This window comes from Carcharodon carcharias, chromosome 18, assembly GCF_017639515.1.
Source record: "Carcharodon carcharias isolate sCarCar2 chromosome 18, sCarCar2.pri, whole genome shotgun sequence".
In the NCBI taxonomy this organism is placed as follows: Eukaryota; Metazoa; Chordata; class Chondrichthyes; order Lamniformes; family Lamnidae; genus Carcharodon; species Carcharodon carcharias.
The window spans coordinates 72293059-72305139 of NC_054484.1; the positions used below are offsets into that span (position 1 = coordinate 72293059).

The following is a 12081-nucleotide window of genomic DNA, read 5'->3' on the forward strand; positions in this document are numbered from 1 at the left end:
TTATTGTATGCAATGAATTTGTTCCTGATGCTTCTTTGTTCTTATGTCATGAAGAGAAGTGTGTGAACAAACCCAGTGTATTTTAACTACTGCTGTTTGCTGATACAATAAAATGCTGTAATAACATATTTTCTTAGACTACTCTTCCCACCCCACTCAAGTACTGGACTGGTACAGCACACCAGATTGGTAGTATAATGGATATGTTACTGGTCTAATAATGCAGCGATTTGGATTAATAATCCAGAGAATGCAGTTAGAAAATTTGAATTCAGCTTTAAAGAGCTGATACTAGTAAAAGTGACTGTGAATGTTTTTTAATTGTCATTAAAAACTCAGCTGGTTATTTTAGGTCCTTTAAGGAAGGAAACACAGACAGCATGTTACTCCGTATGCCCTTATATGTTTCCAGTCCCACAACAATGTGCCTGACACTTAGCTGGCTTCTGCAGTGTCCTAGCAAGCCAAGCATTCTAGCAAAGTGCCTGCCATCTGTGGCATTCAAAAACAGCCACCTTCTAAAGGGCAACTAGGGATAGGTAATAAATGCCCACCTTGCCAATGACTCCCAGATTGTGAAATTGAATTAAAACAAAATATGCACCTCACCTGTCCAGCACTAGGGTCACCAAGATTTCATTTCCTCAACAATTTCCCTCTTTCTTGTGCTGGTGATTATTCTGAGTCCATGCACTTTGTTATTCACCAACTGGCAAAAACACAATCTTTCACCTTTTACTCTCTCACGGAAACTTCCATAATTTTCAAATATTTATCTCTCACTTTTCTCTATTCTAGTGAGAAGACATTTTTTTTTTAAAGTTTTTCTACATATTGTTATATAGCACTCTGGTGAATCTTTGTTGCACCCTTTACAATGTTCTACACGGAATAGGTGGAAACTTGTGAACTGACTACCTTTGAATGAGAAAACCCCCCGGGAGTCCAGAAGCAAGCACACAAGGGTTTGCTTGTTGTGTTCCCTGTATGGTGAACCCTCCACCTGCCGCTAGCTTAATACCAGTGGCAGGAGGATAAAACCCTTAAGTGTGCATTAATTGCTCAATTTTATGATTGGTCTGGGCCTTAGATGAGTCCCAGTGGAGTTGGAAGAGTGGAATTGTGATTCATATTGAAAATTTTTAAAGTGTGGGTACAGCTTTAAGAGCTTACAGGCTTCCAAGATGACGTTGTTGTTCATTGCAGAACAATGGGTTTCCCGCACTTGCCAGTTTTGGCAGGCTTTGCAAAATGGCAGCAGCACACTTCTGGAAGAAGAATGGCTGTGTGGGTCACCTGTCTGCTGATTTGATTTATTTAGCGATGTAGCATTGCAAATAGTGAGGCATTTAAATTAACCGCAAGCTTGATGTTTAAGGATTCAGACGGTCGCGAAGTTTCCAAGTGTTGAGTAAGTTAATAATTTATTTTTCTCTTTTCAATTCGGAAGTGGGATTAGCGACGAGTTTCATTCAAATGGCGCTCCTGACTGAATTAGTAAAAGGGGCTTCTCAGGACTGGCTGCAGCCTGGAAGTTAGATTTATCTTAGCCTTGCAGGCTATGGACTCTGTAAGCTGAAGCTGGACTTCCAAAGGACATTCAACGGAGTCCTTCTGCTGCAGTAAAATTTTTCCCTTTAGCTTCCAGGATCTTCTGCCTGGAGTTTTTCTGGTGAATTTTCTCAGTGCCTTTAGCTTCGGCTGGGAGCTTCTTTCAGTTCAGAATTCATTGAAGATTTTCTTTTCCTTAGTTGTTCAGCATTATTGTGAGATTGAGGGATTTTTGATCCCGAGCTGACACATTGTTGTAATGGAGTTGGTTACAGAATGTGTCTGTTAAAGAAGTCTTTGTAGTCTTCTGTATATTAATAGCAAGTCTTTATTAATTACTATAACTATATAAATATATATAGAAAAGGGTACAGGCAAGGAGCTATCTCCATCTCTAGGTCATAACAAACCTCTAGCCAACACCACACTGACCCCTAGGTTTAGGTCATGTGCCTTCTTACATCACTGTGTGGGCAGTGCCACATTAACCCTGTATATACTATACCCTTATACTACAGACTTTCCCATAAAAACTGTATGCTTGTGCAGAGCATGTTGTAATGTACATGTATGCAGCATTGTCACATTAAAAGATTAATAAAGGTTATCTTTTCAGTGGTTTAAAGTATTAGTTGCCTACTAGGTAATGTTTAGTCGATGTTGCTTTCAGTCTATTTGTTACAATTTGTTTTAAAACTTGAAATCTTGTGGTGAGGTTCCTTTTAATCTGTCACAAGGAATTCAAATATCTTTTAAAAAATTATCAGTCTCATGGGTATTGTAAGTGCCCTTGTCCTTCTAGGTGACAGAGGTTGCGGGTTTGGAAGGTGCTGTCAAAGGAGGCTTGGCGAATTGCTAAGTACACCTTGTATATGTTGCACACTGCTGCCACAGTGCATTAGTGATGGAGGGAATGAATGTTTAAGGTGGTGGATGGGATGCCAATCCTGTGGGCTGCTTTGGCCTGGATGGTGTCGAGCTTCTTGAGTGTTGTTGGAGCTGCATTCATCGAGGCAAGTGGGGAGTATTCCATCGCACTACTGACTTGTGCCTTGTAGATGGTGGACAGGCTTTGGGGAGTCAGGAGGTGAGTTACTCACCTCAGAATTATCAGCCTCTGACCTGCGCTTTTATTACAGTATCTTTAGAGTGCAGAAGGAGGCCATTCGGCCCATCAAGTCTGCACTGGCTCTCTGAAGGAGCATTCCACCAGGTCCCACTCCCCTGTCTTATCCCCGTAACTTTGTACATTCACACTTTTAAGGTTGCAATCCAATTCACCTTTTGAATACCTTGATCAGACCTGCCTCCACCCTCTCTGGAAGTTTGTTCCAGACACCAACCACCCTCTGGGCGAAAAAATTTTTCCTCATCACATTTACTCCTTTTGTCAATTATTTTGAATCTGTGCCCACTAGTCCTTGATATTCTCGGGTTGAAACAATTTCTCACTATTTACTTTGTCCATACCCCTCAGGATCTTGAATACCTCTATCAAATCTCCTCTCAACCTTCTTTTCTCCAAGAAAAACAGTTCCAACCTCTCCAATCTATCCTCATAGCTACAGTTCTTCATCCCGAGAATCATTCTTATGAATATCCTCAGTACTCTCTCCAATGCCTTCACATCCTTCCCCAAGTATGGCACCCAGAACTGGGCACAGTATTCAAGATGAGGCCTAACTATTGTCTTACACAAGTTCAACATGACCTCCTTACGCTTGGGTTCAATGCCCCTATTAATAAAGCTTAAGATACTATATGCTTTATTAACTGCTCTCTCAACACACCCTGCCATCTTCAATGACCTATGTACATGACACTGAGGTCCCTTTGTTCTTGTACCTCCTTTAGAGGCTCTCCCTTTATTTTATACTGTCTCACCACATCTTTCCTGCCAGAACAAATCATCTCACATTTCTCTGCATTGAACTTCATCTGCCACTTGTCAGCCCAATTCACCAACATGTCCTTTTGAAGTTCAAGACTACCCCTATCACAGTTGACAACAATTCCAATCTTTGTATCATCTGCAAATTTTGAAATCATGCCCTGCACACCACAGTTCTTGTTCATTAATATATATCAGGAAGTGGCCATAGTATTTCTTTGGCTGGTCCAGTTCAGATTCTGGTCTATAGTAACCCCCAGGATTTCAGTGGTAAGGAATTCAGCTATGTCAATGCCATTGAATGACAAGGGAAGATTGTTAGATTCTCTCTGGTTGGAGATGGTCATTTTCTGGCATTTTGTGGCATGAACGTTACTTGCCACTTATCAGTCCAAGCCTAAATGTTGTCCAGGTCTTGCTGCATATGGACATGGACTGCTTCAGTATCTGAGGAGTCAAGTAGTGGACATTTTGCAATCATCAACGAACATCCCTCCTTCTGATTTCATTAAGGAGGGAAGGTCATTGAAAAATCAGCTGAAGATGGTTGCGCCTAGGGTACTACCCTGAGGAGCTCCTGCAGTGATGTCTCAAGGCTGAGATGATTGGCCTCCAGCAGCCACAACCATCTTCCTTTGTGCTGGCTATGACTCCAACCACTGGAGACTTTTCCCTCTGATTCCCGTTAGTCAGTCTGGCTGCGGCCAGGAAACAGAGATAAAAAAAATGCTAGACAGATTCTGTCATTTAATTCAACAGAAGTTGAACAAAACCCATTCTTCCAGGTTTCCCAACCTCAAAACAAGCCCCTTGTTCACTCCCTGCCTCTTAGTTAATATCCAGCTCAACATTTCAAGTCGATATCTTTTCATTAGGTTCGGATGAAAAGTCGCAATTGAAATGTTAACTCCTGTTTCTCTGTCTACAGATGCTGCCTGCCCTGCCTAGTATTTCCAGTATTTTCTGCTTTTAATTCAGTTTTTGTAATGTGTGCTCATAACTAAAGCTTCTCATGCCTGGTATTATTTGAGTGAATTTCTTCTGTGCCGTCTTGAAATGTTTCCTAAAACATGTTACCTCAAGGCATTCTTACTGTGCCCTAGCTGATGATTTGAATAGGCTCAGCAATCTTTTTTTGATTTTGTGTTTTATAACCCCATGTGTATAAAACCTGGGATGCTAAATTAACTCATTGATTTGTGTATTTGAATCCCCAAATTTCTCTGCTTTTCTATTTCTAAAGATTTAGCATATAGTTTACAAAACCTCATCTTTTTCTTTCTTGCAGAATACATCCCATCACGTTTCCCTACATTAAAATTCATGACATCTACTATATTAACCTGTCTATACCCTTCTGAAGTCACTTAGTCCAGGAAAACAGAGACCATGTCTCTAAATGCTACACTCCTCTATGGCAAGGTGGTAGGGGTAGGGAGCCTTCTTCAATTCTAACCTCTCTTTAAAAGTAGAAATGCACCCAACAGATGGTGATGGCAGGGTGGGATGCACAAAGTATATGGCTTAGAACTCTAAAGAGGGAAAGTTTCATTTTTTTCTCTTGGAAGTGTGTCAAAAGTGTATTTCTGGGCTGGAAGGAATAATCTAATTTATTCAGTCTGCAATTAGTGATTTAAACTACTTTGTTTTGCATATTAATGCATGCTACCTGAGAAGCAACCATAATTCTTTTGTTTTCAGGCAATCCAGGATATCCGCACTGCTCAGGCAAATCCATGCATGAGCATGGCTGATAGCAGCACCCCACTGGTTGCCATCAACTACCTCCATCAAAACTAATACTGCCTTCAAGAAATTCATAAGTCACTCCACTCTCTCCAACTACCACTCAAGTTCAAATCTTCCCTTTCTCTCCCAATTCTGGAATGTGTTTTGCAACTCTGCTCTCACCTCTTTCACCATTCCTTATTCAAATCCCTCCAATCTGCCTTCCGCCCAGTCAAATTGCAGAGATCTTTAAATCACAATGACTGTAGTTCCCTTGCTCTCTCCTTCATCCTTCTCAACCTTTCTAGTGCCTTTGACACTGTCAATCACAGCATTCCATCCTCTTCCAAATCTCCTCTTCCATTCACTACTCTGATTCCGCTTTTACGTCATTTGAGGCATAGTGTAGTGCCCCTACAGCCCCCCTACCTAACTGAGATCAGCTAAGTCAGCATAGACCATAGATTGAACCATCTTGGTCTGTGTGGCTCAGGCATTTTCTTCCTTAACTGTTGCTTTCATCTAGGTGAAATTAAACATTCTGCTCCATGATAGTTCAACAGGAATTGCACCCTAAAAATAAGGAGAAAGTCTGATTCTACCAGAGGATAGAATGAGACCATTCGTTCATCAGACAGGTACCATGTAGGTAACAATACATCTTATGCACGTGTCACTTCCTTGTCACATGTATGGTAATGTTGGAAGTCACCCCCATTTTTAAGAGCACTAATTTCTGTGTATCAGTGATAACTCCAGTATAGAAACACATTAAGGTTTATTTTACTGCTTTCCACTGGACATTGGTACCTTGGCAGCAAGCAGCATCTTCAGGGCAGATAGGTGCAGTGGGAACTCCAGCGCATGACACATCTTTTCAACAGCAGATTTCCAGGTGGCAAATGGAACATCTACCCACCCCAGACCCCACAAGAAACTCCAACACACTTCTCCTTGGAGGTGGAAGCCAGGCATGATTATCACCTAACAAAGAAACCAGCAATAGGAGCACCATTGGGCCTGAGGAAATTCAGGCCTTTTTACAGTGGTACATTTAAACGTTTTCGGTGCAGTGGTTCGCACTCCTGTGATCAGCCTTTCACAGCTTCAGACAGTGTGGTGTCAACTACCCAAACACTTGCAGTAAACATGTCCTACTAGTGCTCAGAAAACAAAAAATAACACCGTAGTATGTCAACAATACAGAAACATAAAGAAAACGAATTAGCAGACAGACAAATCTAAAGGCCTGGGTTTTCCTCCAGGGTTAAGGTTGTGGAAACCCAGTTCGAAAAGCAATTTTGAAGGAGAAATCAGTTTCTAAAACGTGTAGACTCTCATTATTTGTAGAAAAGAGGTGTAGGTTTGTTACTCACATTCCTGTTGAATGTATTCCCAGGTAAGAGTGGTAAAGTCATATTGCCTGTGCTCCAGGGTATGAGAGGCTCTGCACTCTCAGTGGGAGGTTTGTTTGATTCCCCTGTTGCCTCGGTAACTGTGACGTCACCTGGCTATCGCGCTGCTCCGAGTCGAACATTCCGCCATTAAAAGAAGGACTTTTAACGAATCAATTTTTACCCGCGAATTCTTGCGCTGTAATCTCTCTTCCTCAGCTTCATTTGTTTGCACCAGATGTCGCAAATCTCATGCTTAATTCGGAATCTGTTGTTGCTTTATTTTTTTGAATGTGTGTTTGATTCGAAAAAGACGAAGGGACTTGATCCCCATCTTGAGAAGGTCAGTGTATTCCGTTCCAGGGGCCTGATGTCTCTGTACTGGTCTCCATCCCCATTGTCTATCAGTCCACCCTCTTCCAACTCTTCTGCTCTTATTCAGCTTTCACCTCACTTGCATTTGAGACAGATAATGTGTTGCCCGAAAACAAAAATTACCTGGAAAAATGTGTTGCCCCATCTCCATCTAAGATAAGCTAATTGAACACAATTCATTGAATGTTAAAAGTTTGAGTAGCAAACTGCATCTATATAGCGCCTTTAACTTCGAACAACGTCACGAGACTTAACGTGACAAAAAGGACTGCAAGCCAGAAAAGAGAATAGCAGAAGGAATTGAAAGGTGGCTTTAAAGGGGGTTTCATAGAGGAAGAGAGCAAATTGGAGACATAATACTATCATGTAAGGGTAGTAGCCAATAGTGGGAGGATGCAATTGGGATAGAGTTGCTGGAATGCAAAGTTTTTGGGATAATGAGAGGGTTGTATTACAGCTAGATATTTAGAGATGAAAAGCATTGAAGAAATTTAAATATGACGATGAGAGTTTTAGATTAGATGCACAGGGAACTAGGAGCAAATGTATATCATCAAGGACAGACATAGAGTTGCCAACCCTCCATGATTGGCCCGGAGTCTCCAGGAACTGAAGATCAATCTCCAGGACACAGCTCCGTGCAATCCTAGTGAAAAGTCATAGGGGCATTAAAATGTTTGTTTTGTTTTTGGTCATTTTGAACATTTCTCTTTACCAGATATAAAAATATTGAAAGGGGAGTTCGGGGTGGGGGTGGAGGTGGGGGCGGGGGTGTGGGGGGGGGGGGCGGGGGGGGGTGTTGGGAAGGCTGTTTGGATGACAGTTGTTGAGAAAACAAAAAATTGTAATTTTTTTTCTGTTAATAACCCTGGCATATTTCTTATGTGCTGGAAGACAGGCAGTTGGGTGTTGGTAAATATTGGAGTAAAAGCCAGAGTGACTTCAAGAGATCAAAACCAAAAATAAGAAGTAGTTTTGATATGTTAATGAACCAAGAAAAATTTCAATCATAGTTTTACGTAAAACAATAACAGGAGTAATTTTGAATTAAGTTGTTTTAGTTCAAAGGGGGATATGTGAAGGTTAGTTAAGATAAAGATAGGATAAGTTTGTATTTTTATATGTCTAAGAGCTAGGGTCAAGAAACATGTTTAATCAATTCTGGGAAGAAAGCATTTCTAAAGTGACTGGTTGAGACAATAGAGAGATCAAAGGGAAGAAACACAGTTAAGGAAATACTGAAGCCTATGTGAGGGGGTAGCTGTTTAGATCTCCCAGAGGACAGCAGGATAGCTGGTCAGAACTCCCAGAAGACAGTGTGAACATGGCCAGACCTGAAGACCCAATTGCTGTCAGCCTCAGATGACACCCCCAAGAGAAAAAGGCATTGTGTGGTAAAAATTACTGGAATTCTATAGAATTTGAAATCTATAAGGATAGTTGCTGAACAGAAAAAGGGATGATTAGCTCTGAGGGTAGTACAGTTAAGATCTTGTGGAATTGTTTTAAAATAATGTTTAGTGTGTGAAGCCATTCTTGTGTTGAAGTGAAATTGTGTTTTTTTTTGCTTTATTCTTTTAATACATGTTTACTCTACTATAAAAGCAGCACAAGTAGTCTGGGACATAATTTCCTGATTTCAGAACTTCTCATACTATACAAATTGCTAAAACCGTTTTGGCAGCTGTTTCGGGTTTCACTCTGGGATTTGGGCAGCTCGGCATTTACCATCAGCCATGCCATAACACAGGCAAGCATAATCCAATTAGGTAATGAGTCTTCTTGCTTTCTAATTGGGATAGGAAGCCGCACAAGGAAGGATGTGTTGGCCAACTAATAGGAAAACTGGGGGTAAGTTATGTGATGAAACCTCCAGGGGTACGCTTAATCACAGTTGGCAGAATTGGAGGTGTTGTGTGATAAAGGTATGGATGAATGCTTCAGGAGCAAATAGGGTTAGACAGGGCAAAGTCAGCCACTATTGTGGATGTGGCACTGGGAAATCTTTGTGAAGAAATGGAAATAGATCAGCAGTTCAGCTAGGGTCAAACAGTGACCAGACAGTTGCAAACAGTCTGGTTCAACCTAAGATAGTGGTGGAAAGGGAGAATGAAACAGTAGTGATGTTATAGAGTTACAGGGGCAGAATTTAGTTTTTTATTCCTTCATGGGATGTGAGCATCACTGGATAGGCCAACATTTATTGCTCATCTCTAATTGCCCTTGAGAAGGTGGTGGTGAGCTGCCTTCTAGAACTGCAGCAGTCCATGTGATGTAGGTACATCCATTGTGCTGTTAGGGAAGGAGTTCCAGGATTTTGACCCAACAACAGTCAAGGACCAGCAATATAATTCCAAGCCAGGATGGTGAGTGGCTTGGAAGGGAACTTCCAGGCAGTGGTGTTCCCATCTGTCTCCTGCCCTTGTCCTTCTAGATGGTAGTGGTCGGTTTGGAAGGTGCTGTCTAAGGAATCTTGGTGAGTTGCTGCAGTGCATCGTGTAGATGGTACATACTGTTGCCACTGTCAGTGGTGGAGGGAGTGAATGTTTATGGATGGGGTGCCAGTCAAGGAAGCTGCTTTGTCCTGGATGGCTTTGATCTTTCGAATGTTTAACTGATGGTTATCAACATAAGAATAGTAGACCATTCAGCCCTTTGAGACCATTCTGCCATTCTGATAAATCAGGGCTGATGTCTATCTCCCCTCCATTTAAAAAAAATCATCATGGAATGTGGGCATCGTTGGCTATGCCAGCATTTATTCCCATCCCTATTTGCCCTTGAGAAGGTGGAGCTGAGCTGTTTATCCATCTTTTCCCCATGTTCCTTGATATCCTCACCTAAATAGAACTCTATCCATTGATTGTAGCAATTCTCGTATCTGATGTATTATTGGTATGTACGTGCAAGACAAAAAAATCGCAAATGCCAATGTAAAAAGGGAAAAAATGGAAAGACTTGCGTTTATATATTGCATTTCATGACCACCCTATGTTCCAAAGCACTTTATAGCTAGTGGAGTAATTTTGAAGTGTAACCACCACTGTAATATAGGAAATGCAGCACAAAGTGAGCTTTCACAAACAGGAGTGCGATAATGACCAGATGATCTGCTTTTTGTGATGTTCATTATGGCTAGGATACTGGGGATAACTTCCTTGCTCTTGGAAATAGTGCCATGGGGGCTATTACGTCCACCGGAGAGGGCAGACATGGCTTCAGTTTAATGTCTCATCCAAAATACAGCACCTCTGACTGTGTGCAGTATTCTGTCAGTACTGCATTGGCATGTCAGCCTAAATTGTTGTGCTCAAGGCCTGGAGTGGGACTTGAACCCATAATGTTATGACTCAGAGGTGTGAGTGCTACCAACTTCGTACACGAATGTACAAAATTAAAAACTGACAAAGCAGCTTCAAAGGATGACTACTCAAAAATAACCCAGATTAAAGATTTATTACCAAGACCACTGAATAGGATAAATTATTTTTTATTACATTTCTTTTAGGATTATTATTGGTGTTGTGGATCACATATCTCATACAAACATACAAACCAGGAGCAGGAGTTGGCCATAAAAACAAAAAAACTGCGGATGCTGGAAATCCAAAACAAAAAATAAAAAATACCTGGAAAAACTCAGTAGGTCTGGCAGCATCGGCAGAGAAAAGTACAATTGACGTTTCGAGTCCTCATGACCCCTTCAAAAGTTCTGTTGAAGCATCATGAGGACTCGAAATGTCAACTGTACTCTTCTCCACCGATGCTGCCAGACCTGCTGAGTTTTTCCAGGTACTTTTTATTTTTTGTGCAGGAGTTGGCCATTCAGCCCCCTCGAGCCTGCTCCACCATTTAAGAAGATCATGGCTAATCTGACAGTAACCTTAAATCCGTATCCAGTCTACCCCCAAAAAACCTATCACCCCCTTGCTTATCAAGAATCTATCCACCTCTACCTTAAAAATATTCAAAGACTCTGCTTTCATTGTCTTTTCAGGAAGAGAGTTCCAAAGACTCACGACTCTCTGAGAAAAAAAATTTGCCTCATCTCTGTTTTAAATGGGCGGCCCCTTTTTTTATATAGTGGCCCCTTGTTCTATATCCACCCTGTCAAAACCCATTACCATCTTATACGTTTCAATCAAGTCGCCTCTTGCTCTTAAAAACTCCAGCGGATACAAGCCTACCCTGTCCAACCTTTCCTCATTAAACAACCCACCCGTTCCGGGTGTTAGACTGGTAAACCTCCCCTGAACTGCTTCTAATCCATTTACATCCTTCTTTAAATAAGGTGACCAATACTGTACACAGTAATCAAGATGTGGTCTCACTAGTGCTCTCTATAACTGAAGCATAACCTCTCTCCTTTGGTATTCAATTCCCCTTGCAATAAATGATAACATTCTATTAGCTTTCCTAATTAAGTGCTGTACCTGCATACTAACCATGTGCAATTCATGCACTAAGACACCCAGATTCCTTTGCATCTCAGAGCTCTGCAATCTCTCACCATTTAGATAATGTGCTTCTCTCTTACTCTTCCTGCCAAAATAGAGAATTGCACATTTTTCCACATTATACTCAGTTTGCAAGATTTTTGCCCATTCACTTAACCTATCTTATTATAACTTTTTGTAACCTCCTTTTGTCCTCTTCACAATTTACTTTCTTTGTCATCTGCAAATTTGGCAATCATCCCATCCATCTCTTCATCCAAGTCACTTATATAAATTGTAAACAGTTGAGGTCCCATCACTGATCCCTGTGGCACACCACTTGTTACCTTGCCAATCTGAAAAAGACCCATTTATACCTACTCCCTGCTTCCAGTTAGCCAGCCAATCTTCTATTCATGCCAATATATTACCCCCTATACCATGAGCTTTTATTTTCCGCAATAACCTTTGATGTGGCACTTTATCAAATGCCTTCTGGAAATCTAAGGACAGTGCATCCACAACACTTGTTACTTCCTCAAAGAGCTCCAATAAGTTGATTAAATGTGATTTCCCTTTCACAACCATGTTCACTCTGCCTGATTATCTTGAACTTATCCAAGTGCCCTGTTCTAGCTTCTTTAATAATAGCTTCTAACATTTTCCCTATCACAGATGTTAAGCTAACTGGCTTTCTGTCTCCTTT

General features: G+C 41.2%; 1 protein-coding gene across 1 annotated transcript in view; it reads right to left on the reverse strand.

The window, feature by feature from the left end:
* efhc2 (EF-hand domain (C-terminal) containing 2) overlaps positions 1-6612 on the reverse strand; it is a 118090-nt gene extending 111478 nt beyond the window's left edge. The window contains exon 1 of the mRNA XM_041211811.1: positions 6547-6612. Within this exon, the coding sequence (XP_041067745.1) occupies positions 6547-6588 (42 nt within the window). The 5' untranslated portion in view covers positions 6589-6612. The remainder of the gene's footprint in view (positions 1-6546) is intronic.
* Between the last annotated feature and the right edge of the window lie 5469 nt (positions 6613-12081).